The sequence below is a fragment of the Halichoerus grypus genome, chromosome 10 (genome assembly GCF_964656455.1).
Source record: "Halichoerus grypus chromosome 10, mHalGry1.hap1.1, whole genome shotgun sequence".
Lineage (NCBI taxonomy): Eukaryota > Metazoa > Chordata > Mammalia > Carnivora > Phocidae > Halichoerus > Halichoerus grypus.
The window spans coordinates 37,213,428-37,229,660 of record NC_135721.1 but is presented as its reverse complement, the minus strand read 5'-3'; the positions used below and the strand labels follow the sequence as shown (position 1 = coordinate 37,229,660).

At 44.3% G+C, this 16,233-nt stretch overlaps 1 protein-coding gene across 4 annotated transcripts in view; it reads right to left on the bottom strand.

Annotated features, from left to right (window-relative positions):
* LOC118535277 (immunoglobulin kappa light chain-like) overlaps positions 1–16,233 on the bottom strand; it is a 65,886-nt gene that overhangs the window by 42,981 nt on the left and 6,672 nt on the right. Inside the window, exons 1-2 of one of the 4 annotated variants that reach the window (XM_078056319.1) lie at positions 8,988–9,080; positions 8,261–8,573 (exon numbers count right to left, since the gene is read on the bottom strand). The exons of 2 other annotated variants lie outside the window; for them this stretch is intronic. In XM_078056319.1, coding sequence (XP_077912445.1) covers positions 8,261–8,573; positions 8,988–9,036 — 362 coding nt within the window. In that variant the 5' untranslated portion in view covers positions 9,037–9,080. Of the gene's footprint in view, positions 1–8,260; positions 8,574–8,987; positions 9,081–16,233 lie in introns of those variants that run through there. One more of the 4 variants, XM_036091611.2, reaches the window with a different exon arrangement.

Here is a 16,233-nt window from a genome sequence, read left to right as displayed (position 1 = left end):
TCACTGGGAAAGAAGAAGGTCAAGGAGTGGGAAAATAAGCAATAATAAATTCTGAATGATATCAAATATTATCCTATTAAAATGTAGCAAAATCTGTTAGCTCCAAAATGTATGTGATTCTGTTGTCACCAATATGCCTCACGTTTCTGACTCTCGGGCTGACGAAATGTAATTGACCAGTGCACTCAAGGCTGGGAGGGTCGGGATGAGGTTCAGGTCAGCTCTCCCTTCCAGCTTACTGCTCACACAGCAGGTTGATCACGGCCGTTCTGGAGCTGGTTCTGCCCCGCCAGGGCTGTTGCAGCCGAGGGGCCATAACACGGTCCAGAGCACTCAGTTGCCCATTACTGCCCTGATTCTCCAGCATCTGCCTCTCACGCCCTCCCAGAGACTCTGCTGGGCCTGCTCCCCACTCAAGCAACACATGTGCACAGTGGTGACAGCCAGACAGAGAGGTTTGTATTCGGGGCTGAACCACTGTGTGAGGAGCATGTGTACCTTGCTGGCAGTAATAAACCCCCACATCGTCAGCCTCCACCCTGCTGATTCTCAGGGTGAAATCCGTCCCTGACCCCCTGCCACTGAACCTGTCTGGGACCCCAGTGAGACGGTTGGAAACCTTATAGATCAAGAGCCGTGGAGACTGGCCTGGCTTCTGCAAGTACCAATTTAAATAGCTGTTTCCATTACTGTGCTGGATGCTCTGACTGGCCCTGCAGGAGATGGAGGCCGGCTCTCCAGGGGTGACCGGCTGGGACAGGGGGTCTGTGTCATCACAACCTCCCCACTGGATCCTAAAATAATGAGAGATAAGTACAGGTTATGTAGAAACATTACAGATAATTTTTATGATTTTTGTGGTGTATATTTTAGGCAAAATCATATTTTGGATTTGATTCATACTCTAAATAGATCCAATTTCCACAGATAAGCTAAAAATTGCAGGGCATAAAGTGACATCTTTCTTTTTCAGCGTCTCACTTCAGCATTGTTCTTTATTCCTTTTAGATTATTTTTCGCAGGTTGAAAAAAGAAATTCCCCTTGTTGGAGGGCAATCTCACCCATGGACAGAATTCACATGGGGAGCAGTAGCACCCAGAGAGCTCACCCTCCCCACCCCTATCTCCTTTCTAATACCCCTCCGCTCTTACCTGGGATCCAGAGCATCAGCAACCCCAGGAGCTGAGAAGGGAACCTCATTTTGAGAAGCTGAACTGATGAGTCCTAGTAAGTAAAGACAAGCACAGAGCTGACCTTTATCTCAGAGTTACAAGGGGAGGTCCTCCCCAGGGGACACTATGCAAATCCCCTGGTGGGTGTAGCAGAGTGGAAAGAGCCAAAGGCAGGGTACAGGTCCCTCTCCTGTGAGCCAAGTAGCTTAAAATGTCTTCTGTGCTTGGAGGAAAACTCACAGAGACAAATTCCTTATTGCCTGAGTCAGAAGTAGGATCTAACTGAGAAAATCAGGATCTGTGGCAGGACACAGTGCTTATAGTCCTGCCCTTCTGAGAAAGCTCCAGAGACCCTGAAGATATAGACATGAGTGTCCGGAGTCCATTTCTGGCAGGTGAATGGCCATCCTGCTTGGATTCCTCTCAGCTAATGTCCAGGAGGAAACAGGTCCCACTTCCACTCCAGCTGATTGGCAGGAGATCTCCAAATCACAAGATGAACTGGAGATAGTTCTAGAGTCTCTGGTATCTACACTTTCCAGCTTAATGGTTTAGACAATTTTATAATGATTTAATAATGAATTAAACTCACCCTGGGGCCTCGTGAATTATACTCTATGAGAAGAGGAAAGTAAAAAGAACTTGACAGGTAGAAAAGCATCTCTCGTTTACAGGTAGAGAAGTAATAGTCCTGCAGAAGAGAATAGGAAAGAAGACAGAATTTTTTGTTTCAGGCAGTGAGTATGAAATTTGTGGTAACCATTTGTTACAATGTGGTGTGTATCCTGTCATGCTTCTCTCTCTCTCCTCAGAGATACATAGATAGAGAGAGAGAGATAGACAGATAGACACACACACACCATATGGTATATGTGAGCCCCTTCATTAAAATAGGGACAGAAACTGATGATTCTTCATGTGTCAGCTTGATGTTATGTCATTTTGAATCATTTGCGAGAATTGTGTCAACTTCCAATTACCTCACAACTAAAGTCACTGTTCTGCAAACAAAATCCTGGAGAAACTAAAAAATAGAGTTTGAAGTTCTATTAGATCTCAGGTAATTTAAATCCAAAGTCATACTGAATTGAAAAATAACTGAATACATACAAACCAGGCATGATTAACAAAAAAGCTCAGTCTGAATATCTTCTAGGAAATGCTCCAAGAGTTAGATTTTGTACCAATATTGGAAGATATATTGTGTAAAAATGGTATTGAAAGCAAACCCTGATTTCGTGTAGGACTTGGGTGTTGATGACAAACTATGAAAGAAGTAGGAGTATAATAGCCCATGTCCCATTGTTTACTAGCTAGCATTTTATTCTCCCTTTTTTGTGTTTTCTTCCTAGATCTATTCTTTTTTTTTTTTTTAAAGATTTTATTTATTTATTTGAGAGAGAGAATGAGAGAGAGAGCACATGAGAGGGGGGAGGGTCAGAGGGAGAAGCAGACTCCCTGCTGAGCAGGGAGCCCGATGTGGGACTCGATCCTGGGACTCCAGGATCATGACCTGAGCCGAAGGCAGTCGCTTAACCAACTGAGCCACCCAGGCACTCCCTAGATCTATTCTTATAGTGCTAGCCAATGCAATCCTGAGTCTTACTCTTGAAAATGCCAGCCTTCCTAATGAATCCTGCTAGTGAATGAATTCAGACAGTTAAGCCACTGAAAATGAAAAAAATCACAACAAAAATAAATGGAAAATATAAGACAGTATTATAAATCTTAAGGTGAGTTTGAAAAACTATTCATTACAGATGTTAAATTAAGAATTACATTATCTAATACTGTGTGTCAACTATACTAAAAAAAAAAAGAATCACATTACCCATTATCGTATGTGAAACCACAATGTGTGGATATATGGCTGAAAATTATTCAGCTGAAAGTTTTTTATTTTTTACCAAGTATTCCTAAGAATGCTTGAATTTCAAAAATATTACTATTTCCTACAAAACTTAACATGAAAACTTTAAAAGTCTCCTTTTGTGTTTAGTTACGTATCTCATAATTTCTTGCCCTAAAATAGCTAGAAAATGCAAAATCTTATAAAAATTCTTTCTCATCTAAAAGGCTTTGAAGTTTTCCTCTACTACCTGTAGACTGAAGGAAGAGTATTCCTAATTCTAAACAGGAGTCTTTGTGTCCTTCATGTTTACCAACTATGTTGTACCCTGGACAATAAAATGGACCCTATCAAGCTGGTCACTGCACACCACACAGAAATAAGCATTTATAAGGGGTGTAAGAAGAACCTTCATGAGTTCTAGGTGGGAACAAGACTCTCAGAGTCTCTAATCTTGACTGTTGTCACCTGAATAAGCAAGGACTTACACAGATGGGTTTTACCGCAGTGTTGTCTCTTTGCCAGGCCAGTCCATTTGGAATCCATAAAACTGGAAGCTGGTGTGTGATTTGTGTAATCTGGGACAAGTCTCTTGCTGCTTCAGTTATGCGAGTCCATCATTCTGGGGTCAGAGTGTGTAGGTGGGGAGTGTGGTGTTGTTATACATTCTGTAGAACTTAATCTATAAATTTTATCAAGCCAAACAGCTCCAACTCATAGTGCTTTGGCCAAGTTGAGAGACAACAGACCTGTGTCCTGACTGAGCCCAAATGGAAGTTCTTTCTGAAAAAAGATGAGCTTATTCTATTTTTTTAATTTTTTAAAATTTTTTATTGTTATGTTAATCACCATACATTACATCATTAGTTTTTGATGTAGTGTTCCATGATTCATTGTTTATGCATAACACCCAGTGCTCCATGCAGAACGTGCCCTCTTTAATACCCATCACCAGGCTAACCCATCCCCCACCCCCCTCCCCTCTAGAACCCTCAGTTTGTTTTACAGAGTCCATCGTCTCTCATGGTTCATCTCCCCCTCCGATTTCCCCCCCTTCATTCTTCCCCTCCTGCTATCTTCTTCTTCTTTTTTTTTCTTAACATATATTGCATTTTTTGTTTCAGAGGTACAGATCTGAGATTCCACAGTCTTGCACAATTCACAGCACTTACCAGAGCACATACCCTCCCCAGTGTTTATCACCCAGTCACCCCATCCCTCCCACCCCACCCCCCACTCCAGCAACCCTCAGTTTGTTTCCTGAGATTAAGAATTCCTCATATCAGTGAGATCATATGATACATGTCTTTCTCTGATTGACTTATTTCGCTTAGCATAATACCCTTTAGTTCCATCCACGTCATTGCAAATGGCAAGATTTCGTTTGTGTTTTTTTATGGCTGCATAATATTCCATTGTATATATATACCACATCTTCTTTATCCATTCATCTGTTGATGGACATCTTGGCTCTTTCCATAGTTTGGCTATTGTGGACATTGCTGCTATAAACATCGGGGTGCACATACCCCTTTCGATCACTACATTTGTATCTTTGGGGTAAATACCCAGTAGCGCAATTGCTGGGTCATACGGTAGCTCTATTTTCAACTTTTTGAGGAACCTCCATACTGTTTTGCAGAGTGGCTGCACCAGCTTGCATTCCCACCAACAGTGTAGGAAGGTTCCCCTTTCTCTGCATCCTCGTCAACATCTGTCATTTCCTGACTTGTTAATTTTAGCCATTCTGACTGGTGTGAGAGGTGATATCTCATTGAGGTTTCGATTTGGATTTCCCTGATGCCAAACGATGTTGAGCACTTTTTCATGTGTCTGTTGGCCATTTGGATGTCTTCTTTGGAAAAATGTCTGTTCATGTCTTCCGCCCATTTCTTGATTGGATTATTTGTTCTTTGGGTGTTGAGTTTGATAAGTTCTTTATAGATTTTGGATACTATGAAAGGTGTTCTTTTTAAATCCTCAAATGCACATTCTGATGATAACTCAGTGGGATGAGTCAGAACCTCCCCTCAAAAACACCTGAGAAGGAGGGAAACCTGCAAATACACATTGGGGCTGAGGAGACCCATGGGATCTCCACTCTGTACATTGTACCTGACTTTTCTTGACCACACTTCTGTATTAAGGATCCCTGGAGATGAGTAAAGTCAAGGAGGACATGAGGCTGCTTTGGTATTTAGGATTAAAAAAAGAGAGAGAGAAGTATAGATGTGAAGAGAGTAGAATTCTTGAATTCTTCCAAGTGTTTGGGTTTCTCTATCCATGGGCACAGCATGACTAACATGCCTGGGACATCACTTACTCCAGTTTCCTGTCTTTATGACTCTAACTCCTACAAATGCACAACTGGCCTGAGATAAGGATTGACAAGGATTCCTAGATGTCTGATGAATCAAGGGCCTGGGAGGAGAAAATTGGAAGGTCACTGATTATGAGATCTGGAAAAAGGACTGTGGATGTACAGAAGGAAGTGGACATTATGTCAGTGGAACTCAGTGTTTTGTCAAACTTGAACAGAGCATCCACCACAGGTAAGACACCAAACAAACAAGCTTATACCTCTGAGCAGATGAGCTGTCCTCAGTCCTTATCTCAAGTTCCATGTTATTTGCTCACTATGTTCATGAGTGATGCAGCCATGGTGACATACATGGAGTCTATGCATATGCCCAATGGCATGAGTCCACCACCACCATCTTCAATAGGGAAGAGCTAATTATTGTCACCTCTGGGTATCTGAGCTGCCACCAGCAGGGACTAATACCACCAACCACTTTTTCCTACTTTTGTACATCTCATCGGTTCCCCCGGAGAGGGTGTGATGCATCACTCCTGGGATTAGTTGTGTTCCAGATACAGTAAGCCTTCCTGACCCAGTGAGGCTCAGCTGCTGTCACCATCCAAGAGTTCACAGAACTTTTGGTTTACCCATGAGAGTATTGGTTGTGACAAGAAATCTATTTTGTCATGAAGATCGTGTAACAATGGACTCATGACTATGGCATCCATTAATCCTACCATATATGACATCACACAAAAGAGTTTGCTTGGGTATGAAATCCTGTAGACTTCAGAGACTCTCCTTCAGATGTGCTTTGTATTTTGATATAGTGACCGTGAGTGCAAGAATGAATAGGTTTGGGGGCACTTTCAGGCTCAGTCAGTAGAGTTTATGACTCTTGATCTCAGAGTTGTAGTTTAAGTCCCACAGTGGGTGTGGACATTACTTAAAAACAAAAGAAATCTGTAAAAAAATAAATAAATAGGATTTGAAACCAACTGCTGAAACTAGGAGCGAGGTCTCTACACAAAAGTGACCAGCTGGGGAGAAACAGTGACCTAATGCAACAGAACCACTTCCCTTACCAAGGGAGCCTGCCCACCTCTGGACTGTTACCTTAGAGACAGAGAAATCTTGTCATACTCAATCAACTGTATTTTGAGATTTCTGTGTAACAGCCAATTAGATTGTCCTCTGACTCTCCGTGGTATCTCCTTTCAGTTCTATGAGATCATTTATTTTTTACTATTTTGTTTTGAGTGCAGCCATTTGGGATACGAGCATCATGTAAGATTCCTCTACCTAGTTCAACACACTGAGGGACTTTGGCTTTCTTTCCTGACATCAAAGCAGAAATTCCAGATCACAAGGTGTGTCAATCATGTGGGCTGACTATGGCCCTGCTGGCTTTCCACCTCTCATTGCATTTCCTCCCAGTGCTTCCATAATCTCTTTCCATCATGATCATGCATTTATCGATATTCTAAAATAATTAAGTGTTATAAGTTCCATGATTTGTGGGCTCCAGTCTGCTGGATTTCTATATACATTTTTCCAAACACTATCAAAGCTACCGGAATTGACGTATTAGATTTAACTGTACTTGTGTTCATTACCTTAAAATAGGCAATCATCTGTAATACACTTTATTTTGTTATCTACAAACAAGTTTGGGTGTTTTGCGAATTCAATCACTCTTACTTGTATCATATGTGTGATGACATTATGCATGACCAATTTCTAGGTCAAGTGTCACTCTAAAACATTCTTTTGAATGGAATCTAGTCAATATATAAATTTTCTATACATTTTCAAAAGAATATCCTATTCAGGGTCATTTTCAGTTAATGACCACATCCTGTGAAAATAATGCATTTACTTATTGTTCAAAACCTATTTTTACAATAATAAAGCACTAAATTCATCACAACTAAAGCAGTGTTTGGGTTCTATATACTTAACATCCTTACCATTTTGGAGAAAAAGAAAAACCTCATGTATTTAGGATTTTCCTGTGATATACAAAGGTAACTTTTGTCTCTATCATTACTTAGCTGTTTACTTTCAAAACCACTTTTGAAATTTCAGGAACCCCCTTGTCACTCAGGAAAATGTATCTGAGGGAAATCAAAGACACTTTACATTGGAATCTTATAATAACTAAAAATTTGTAAATGTTTCTTTTGATTTATCAGATTTAAAAAAAATTTTTTAAGATTTTATTTATTTATTCATGAGAGATGGAGAGAGAGAGAGAAGCAGAGGGAGAAGCAGCCTCCCCGCTGAGCAGGAAGCCCAATGTGGGACTCGATCCCAGGACCCTGGGATCATGACCTGAGCCAAAGGCAGACACTTAACCATCTGAGCCACCCAGGCGCCCTATCAGATTTAAAATTTTTTACTGATTTTTCTCACCCATACTGTCCCTGAGGACAGCTGTGTAGATCACTCTCTTGAACATGTTAATGGAGAGGATAGTGAAGTAGTAGAGAAGTAGAAAAAGGTAAAGTGAGAAAATACCACTACTACCAATCTTAGCAAATTTGATTCTGTGGAAGATATAGCCCACACTGTTCATTCCAATACGTATTCACTTTTCTACCACAGATCTATGTCACTTGTCTGGTTACCAGAGTGACTACATTTACTTGAGAAACCCAGGCACAGGAGAATTAGGTGGCGGAAGACTCATTTGCTCTTCCTTTCACCTGACATGACAGGAGCCCCTAAATTCCCCTGCTGCTTCTGCCATGCCAGGCCGGGCAGCTGTCGGGGCCTTACCATGTGGAGCCTGATGCCCAGCTGCAAGCTGCACCCCCAACTCCTTCCTCTTACACAGACTCAGAGACTCTCCTGTGATTCCCCAGAGAAGCTCCTCACTCAGGCAGCTGGACGCCCCAGGCAGGGAGGTTTGTGTTCGGGCCTGAACCACTGTGCGAGGAGACTGTAGATTTTGCTGGCAGTAATACACTCCCACATCGTCAGCCTCCACCCTGCTGATTCTCAGGGTGAAATCCGTCCCTGACCCGCTGCCACTGAACCTGTCTGGGACCCCAGTGAAACGGTTGGAAACTTTATAGATCAAGCTCTGTGGAGACTGGTCTGGCTTCTGCAGGTACCAACTCAAATAGGTGTTTCCATCACTGTGTAGGAGGCTCTGACTGGCCCTGCAGGAGATGGAGACCGACTCTCCAGGGGTGACCGGCTGGGACAGGGGGGTCTGTGTCATCACGATTTCCCCACTGGATCCTAGGCAAGGAGAGAGAAGTGCCATCATCATTACAAATATATTCAGCTATTTTCATTGTCTCCATTTGGTTATTTAACTAAAATACTGCTTTTTACTCTCATTATTTGAGATTTCCCAAACATGCTCCGGAAATGCACATTCAGTAATGAACCCGAGATCTGTGAAGTAGAGAGAAGCCTCTGAACATTGCACACCCCATCCCCACCTTCTCTGTCACAGTCCTCACTAGAGCACAGGTCCTTGTTCCTTCTGGAATCTTCCTCACTCTCCCAAATGTACACATCACCCGCCCCACCCTGGAGGACAAGTCACACACCCTCTACAATGCACACGGAATACACCTGGAGAGCAGCGGAGCCCCCACGGCTCACCCTCCCCACCACAACCTCTTCCTCACCCCCCTCTGTCCTTACCAGGGAACCAAAGCATTAGCAGCCCAAGGAGCTGAGCAGCGAACCTCATTTTGAGAAGTTGAACTGAGGGGTCCTGGTAAGTCAAAGCAAGATTCAAGCTGGCCTTTTATCTCAGACTTGCAAGGGAATGTCCTCCCTAGGGGACACTATGCAAATCCCCTGCTGGGTGCAGCAGTGTGGAAGGGGCAGGGAGGAGGTGGGAGGGGCCTACCTGTGAGCAGATTGAAATAAAAGGTCTTTGAGACCTTTGTGTTTGAGAGAAAACCATAAAGTCAAGGCCACACTACGTGCAGCAGTCGGAAGAGCAATCCCGCTGTGAAAGTGTGCATCACAGCAAACACCCAGTGCTTACTGTTCCTTCACTCTGAGCAAGCATCAGAGAGCGGATCACACACGTGTGTCCTGGGTCCATCTCTGGAAGGTGAGTGCCACGTTGCTGACACTCTTCCACTTAGTCTGGGTAAGGAAGCAGCTCCCACCCCACTGGTCATTGTCATCAGCATTTCCCCCAATAACAGTTTGGAGTGGAGCTAGTTCAAGAGTTGTCTGGTCCCTGCTGTCATCAGGTCAAGTGTTAAGAACGGTAGAATCAGGTGTTAGAAATGGCCTTTTCCTGAAACCAAGTGAACGAAATTTGCGAAATGCACTCAAATGAAAGGAACTTGACAGGGAGGAAAGGATGTGTCTGTTCCAGAGAGACTTACTAGCCCAGCGTGAGACAATAGAAAAGGTAAAAGAATATTATATCCCAAGCTGTGAATATGAAAACACGATATTCTGGAAAACCAGTTGTTATAATATGGTGCAGGGTCTGTCATGCTTACCTCACTCCATATACACATCTAGATAGAGAGATAGAATTAATCCAAGGTTTCTCGGAGAAATAATTCCCTTGAGATGATGGGAAAGAAATAAAAAGAATTTATTATATATATATTAAAATAGTGCTTAGAAGTACTCTGCTCATACTGACTCCTTGTCATCAAGTAGAACCAGGTCGTGTAAGGACATCCCCAGTTCTTGTTAGCTCTGTGTGAGATCCTGAGGCTCTCACCTGACCTGTAGGCTGGGGACGCTCCTCCACGAGTCTCCAGCTGCAGTGGGAGATTGCACTGTGAGAAGAGCAATGACTGCATCCATTATTTTAATACCTCAGGGAACAGGGACCCATCGCTGTCAAATTCCTGGACTTTCATTTCAATAAGGTCACTATGGACTAGGGTGCTGGGTCAGAGCTGCTCTGGGGTGACCGTCTCCCAACCAGCCTTTATAAATAAGGCAAGAACCTGACTTGACTTCTCATGTCTGCTTGATGCCGGTCATGTTGAATTGAACGGCTCCTGAACAGTACTACTCATGGCAGCTAATTGCTCTTACCCTGCAAACCAAATGCAGGAGCAATTGAAAAAACACATTTTGCCGGTGCCTGTACAAACACGTGCTTCTATTAGCAGGGAGCAGTCTGTGTCCCGACAATTCCAGCCCTCCTAATTAAATACACCAATAAGAGATGTCAGAAAATTTAGCAGTGAAAGAAAGAAAGAAGGAAAGAAAGAAATAAAGAGAGAGAGAGAGAGAGAAAGAAGAGAGAGAGAGAAAGAAAGAGAGAGAGAGAGAGAGAAAGAAAGAAAGAAAGAAAGAAGAAAGAAAATGAAAGAAAGAAAGAAAGAAAGAAAGAAAAGAAAGAAAGAAAGAAAGAAAGAAAGAAAGAAAAAGAAAGAAAGAAAGAAAGGGAAAGGAAAGGAAAGGAAAGGAAAGAAAGAAGGAAGGTAGGAAGAGGCGACTCTTTATAAATTGTAAAGCTAGTTTTGTAGGACTATTTTCAAGTGTACTAAGGATGGTTTCTATACAGTACTTTGGTTGAATAGTGTCCCACCAAAATCATGTTAACTTTTAGTCCCCAGTACTTCAGAATGTGACATTATTTTAAAAAGAGTCATTGGAGATACATATAGTTAATTTTGATGTGATCATATTGCAGTGGGCCCTTCATAAATATGATATCAGAAAGGGAGAAAGGACACACATTCCTATTTCTAAGGAAGCATTTCTATCTCCTGTAGATAAACAAAGTATACTGGGGCCTGGAGAACAAAACTGACCAGCAAGCTACCTGAGTCACTTCAGAGCACCGAGAAATAAGACTTTGTATGAGTTGAAAGAACAAGGAACCCCAGTTGAGCATCAGTCATTGGGAATCTCCAACCTTGACCATCAGCCACTGAATGAGGAAGGACTTAGGCAGGTGGGTCTCGTTGTACTTTGTCTCTGTTGTCAGGTGCTGTTGGTTGAGTTCCATAAAGCTGGAAGCCAGTGTGTGACTGTGTGACTGGGAAGGCTGTCTCCTTGGGGTCTGAGTCTGTTATCCTGCAGTCCCTTTATGGGGGATGGAGACTCTGCTACTGCTCCCCATTCTGTGCACTGTGTTCTCTAGACTTTGCCAACCCAAACAGCCAGGCCCACACTGCTTAGGATGAGATTAGAGACGTGGAGGCCTGGTCACCTCCTGGATCCAAGTGAGGCTCTTCTCTCTGATTAAAGGGGAGTTTGTTTGTCCTTGAGTGAGATCACCCCGCCCAGCAGGGGAGCTCCCCCAGCTGCAGGTGGGCTGGAGTGGATTGCTGAGCCCTGTGACTGAAGCCAGTTGCCTTGGACCAATAACTGCAAATTGTCACCCACAAAAGCTAAAATACATGGACAAGCTTTCTGGTTACAGGGAGCTCAGGAAAGACTCCACGAACGTGTTTATCCTCTGAGTGTGCATGGTCTCTGAAAACCCTGGGAGAAACAAGCGTGCTTACATGCCTGACTGCTCTGGACCCTCAAGACCACATTCCCCCTCTGCTTCACATGAATCGGCATCCAAATGTCTGACTTATTTGTGTTTCCTTTCTTGGAATAAATATAAAAAATATCAGATAGAGATCACACCTGATCCACAAAGATACGTGGGGGAATCATGTGCTGAATGAAGTCACCTTGTCTGTAAACATGAAACTTTCTGCTCATCTGAAGTCACCACAGACTAATTAGACCAAGTCACGCCACAACTGCATTGTCTGCCTGAGCTTTCTCTGCCTCCTAAGTCCTTCATCTCTAGCATCTCCGCTTAAGGATTAATTCTGAAGGAATGGGCATCTGTCCTCAAAAGAAGTTTTTCCTTCAAAGCCACAGTTTGTCTGGAAGTTACTAATACTTTCGTTCTGTTTGCAGGTGAGGTTTGTCTTTTGAACTTGTGTGATGTTCTGGCTGACTTGAGAAATGGGGATGGGAAAAGGCCGGAAAATTCTCAAGCCAAATCAGGGATTCTAGCTATTTAAGTTTTATGTGAGGCTGCCTACGATAGGAGAATTTGTGCTAATACACCACAAAGACCACAGGAAAGAATTACTTTTTATTTTTCATTGTAAGAGATAGTCTACCTGAATAAAAATGGAGATTATAAGTTGAGAACTCTCAAGATTGATGCTTCTTTTTCCCTATTCAACAATTTCAGGAATCTACAAAATTCTACAAATTTCCAATAGGGAAATGTTAAGAGCCTCTGCAGAAACCATATCAAACTCGATCACTTCAACTGGTTTCTGAAATCCACCGAAGGGCTCCTTAACCACTTCTTTTCATCTTCCGTTGACACCCATGGAATGTTCAGAACAGCAGAGAAGCAAGGGCCAAACGATGGCTTTAGTGGCCATTCCTTGTCTTGTTAATAAAGATACAGTCTCCACATCTGTAAAGGAAATGGTGATTTTCTGCCTTGGGAGCAGCAGCCTCATGTTGGTAAACTTTACATCTCCTCAGTCTCTGTTGGCCTGGAGCCGAGGGTAACCCAAAGTTGAAATGTTCTTGGAAGTATCCCCTGCCGAGACCTTTAGCGCTTCCAGAAGTGTGTATGTTGACCTTTACAGAGCAGATCTTAGGCCAAGTAGAGACCAAGGATCATTAATAAATTAAAATAATATGGAGTAACTGGATTCGAAGCTCCGTGGAGCAGACACAGGAGGAAATCAGCAAACTGAACAAGAAGCTCTAGGTAACAACAACTTGTCAGAAACTCCCTTGGGCACAGCTCCCTCGTATCTCCCATGCTTAGCCTAGGAAATTGGGAACATCCTCAACCCAGAGAGCGGCTCTCTCATATCCCGGAGATTCAGCAGCCCTGCGTGAAATTTGAAGCCAATTAGGGGAACACTTGTTAATCTATTATAATGGGAACTCTGCTCCAAAATGATTTATTTAAGGCAAAATAAACAGGAGAAGCCTACTGATTTTATGCAAAAAGTTAAAGCAAATATTTGCTAGTCACTGACTAGTGACTGGTGAGAAATGGCGGGTGAGAGCGACACTTCTGTTTTTGGTTTCATGCTAAGGTTTCAAGACTTCCATCATTTGCCTTGGCTTCAAACTACATTGCAGTGTTGGTCACAACAGCAGTTCCTCTATGCTCAGGACGTGAACGAGGAGAGAAAGATCATGAACAACCTGCTACCAAATTTGTCTCCTTGTTGACATTTACAGAAAGAGAGATGGAGACCTAGGGAAAGAGAGTGTGAGACCCCATGAGAGAGACGAGAGGCATCATTTGAATAAACATCCTCATAGCAATAGAACCTTCCAGGTGATTGGCAAATGAGGAAAAACTTGGGACCAGGACCTGCCTGCCTCAGGAGAGCAGTAAGAACTCAACACTTGACTTGGCCGCCCCCTCGTGTTGCATTGGTGTAAGCACCAGGTGAAAGCAGGTAGATTTTAAGGACAGATACTAATTTCAAATTTTACACCCTCCTAACCAGAGCCACAATACAGAAATCGTGTCAAGACAAACACAACCATCTACAAACGGCCTGGGAGCTCTTTCTGGGGTGCTGGTGACAGCTGGATGTGGCCGGGTTGCTGATTTCCCTTATTCGGTGCTGCTGTCCCGATGACATTTCTGGGCGCTCTGCTCTACAGTCAGTGGGCACGAAATCATGGGAAATAGTCTCCCCAGTGATAGAAGAGTTACCACGTGACTAGGATTGGACAGTATATTCCCTTCCATTGTGCTAATGTCTGCTTTTCCTTTAAAGAAGGAATCACGGGACAGGCTTCACTGACTTCGGGGACCAGACAGTCCACCTCTAGGAGTGCTGGGCTGGGCCTGGGACCAGGTGACAGGGGAGTCAGGCGGCTCGGAGTGGGGCCCAGAGCAGCAGAGGACCCTGCAGCAGGTCCAGCCCCAGGGCAGGTGGCCCGGCCCCTGGGTCAGTGGGCACACGGAGGACTTGAACGAGGACATCAACCCCCGGGACATAATGGGCACTTGTTGGCCACTCTGTTGAAGAATCATGAAATACATATTCCCCCTGAAACATTTGCTAAGATAGGCCACAAAGTGTGGGCCGCAAGTTATGCCAATAAAATTAAATGGATACAAATCACATAACGTGTATTCTATGTAAACAGGGTAATTATATTCCAGAGCAATGACAGAAACTTACCAGAAAAAGCCCCAGATATTTGGAAACCAGTAAGAAAACACTAAATAAAAGTAGGGTCCAGAAGGAACAAAAGGGGAAAGTGGAGAGTTTTTTGAGGTGAAAGAAAATACCGCAGAGCAAAGTTTCTGGGGGACAAGAAAGCGGTGAATTTATAGCTCTGAATTGATAACAGTAAACATGCCTATTGGCAAAGAAGTTTCACATCAGTCCCCAGAGCGGCCACCATGACATTCCGGTGAAAGAGGAGCACATGAGACTAAAACACGAGGGTCATTCATGAAGATAAGGGTGACAAGGCCAAGAGCTCATGCTCACGCTGCAGCACGGGACTGGGATCGCTGTGGGGAAATGCCCTGCTCACTAGACGGGCCGCATTTATTTGGCAAACACGGGCACGGCACGGAGGATTAGGGGGAGCCCTCAGGAGCTCTGGCATTCGCCATAAGCGGTTCCTCACGGGACAGGAGCCCCTAAATTCCCCTGCTGCTTCTGCCATGCCAGGCCGGGCAGCTGTCGGGGCCTTACCATGTGGAGCCCGACGCCCAGCTGCAAGCTGCGCCCCCGGGTCCTCCAACTCCTTCCTCTTACACAGACTCAGAGACTCTCCTGTGATTCTGCAGAGAAGCTCCTCACTCAGGCAGCTGGACGCCCCAGGCAGGGAGGTTTGTGTTCGGGCCTGAACCACTGTGCGAGGAGACTGTAGATTTTGCTGGCAGTAATACACTCCCACATCGTCAGCCTCCACCCTGCTGATTCTCAGGGTGAAATCCGTCCCTGACCCGCTGCCACTGAACCTGTCTGGGACCCCAGTGAAACGGTTGGAAACCAAGTAGATCAAGCTCTGTGGAGACTGGCCTGGCTTCTGCAGGTACCAACTCAAATAGGTGTTTCCATTACTGTGTAGGAGGCTCTGACTGGCCCTGCAGGAGATGGAGACCGACTCTCCAGGGGTGACCGGCTGGGACAAGGGGGTCTGTGTCATCACGATTTCCCCACTGGATCCTAGGTAAGGAGAGAGAAGTGCCATCATCATTACAAATATATTCAGCTATTTTCATTGTCTCCATTTGGTTATTTAACTAAAATACTGCTTTTTACTCTCATTATTTGAGATTTCCCAAACATGCTCCAAAAATGCACATTCAATAATGAACCCGAGATCCGTGAAGTAGAGAGAAGCCTCTGAACATTGCACACCCCATCCCCACCTTCTCTGTCACAGTCCTCACTAGAGCACAGGTCCTTGTTCCTTCTGGAATCTTCCTCACTCTCCCAAATGTACACATCACCCGCCCCACCCTGGAGGACAAGTCACACACCCTCTACAATGCACACGGAATACACCTGGAGAGCAGCGGAGCCCCCACGGCTCACCCTCCCCACCACAACCTCTTCCTCACCCCCCTCCGTCCTTACCAGGGAACCAAAGCATTAGCAGCCCAAGGAGCTGAGCAGCGAACCTCATTTTGAGAAGTTGAACTGAGGGGTCCTGGTAAGTCAAAGCAAGATTCAAGCTGGCCTTTTATCTCAGACTTGCAAGGGAATGTCCTCCCTAGGGGACACTATGCAAATCCCCTGCTGGGTGCAGCAGTGTGGAAGGGGCAGGGAGGAGGTGGGAGGGGCCTACCTGTGAGCAGATTGAAATAAAAGGTCTTTGAGACCTTTGTGTTTGAGAGAAAACCATAAAGTCACGGCCACACTACGTGCAGCAGTGGGAAGAGCAATCCCGCTGTGAAAGTGTGCATCACAGCAAACACCCAGTGCTT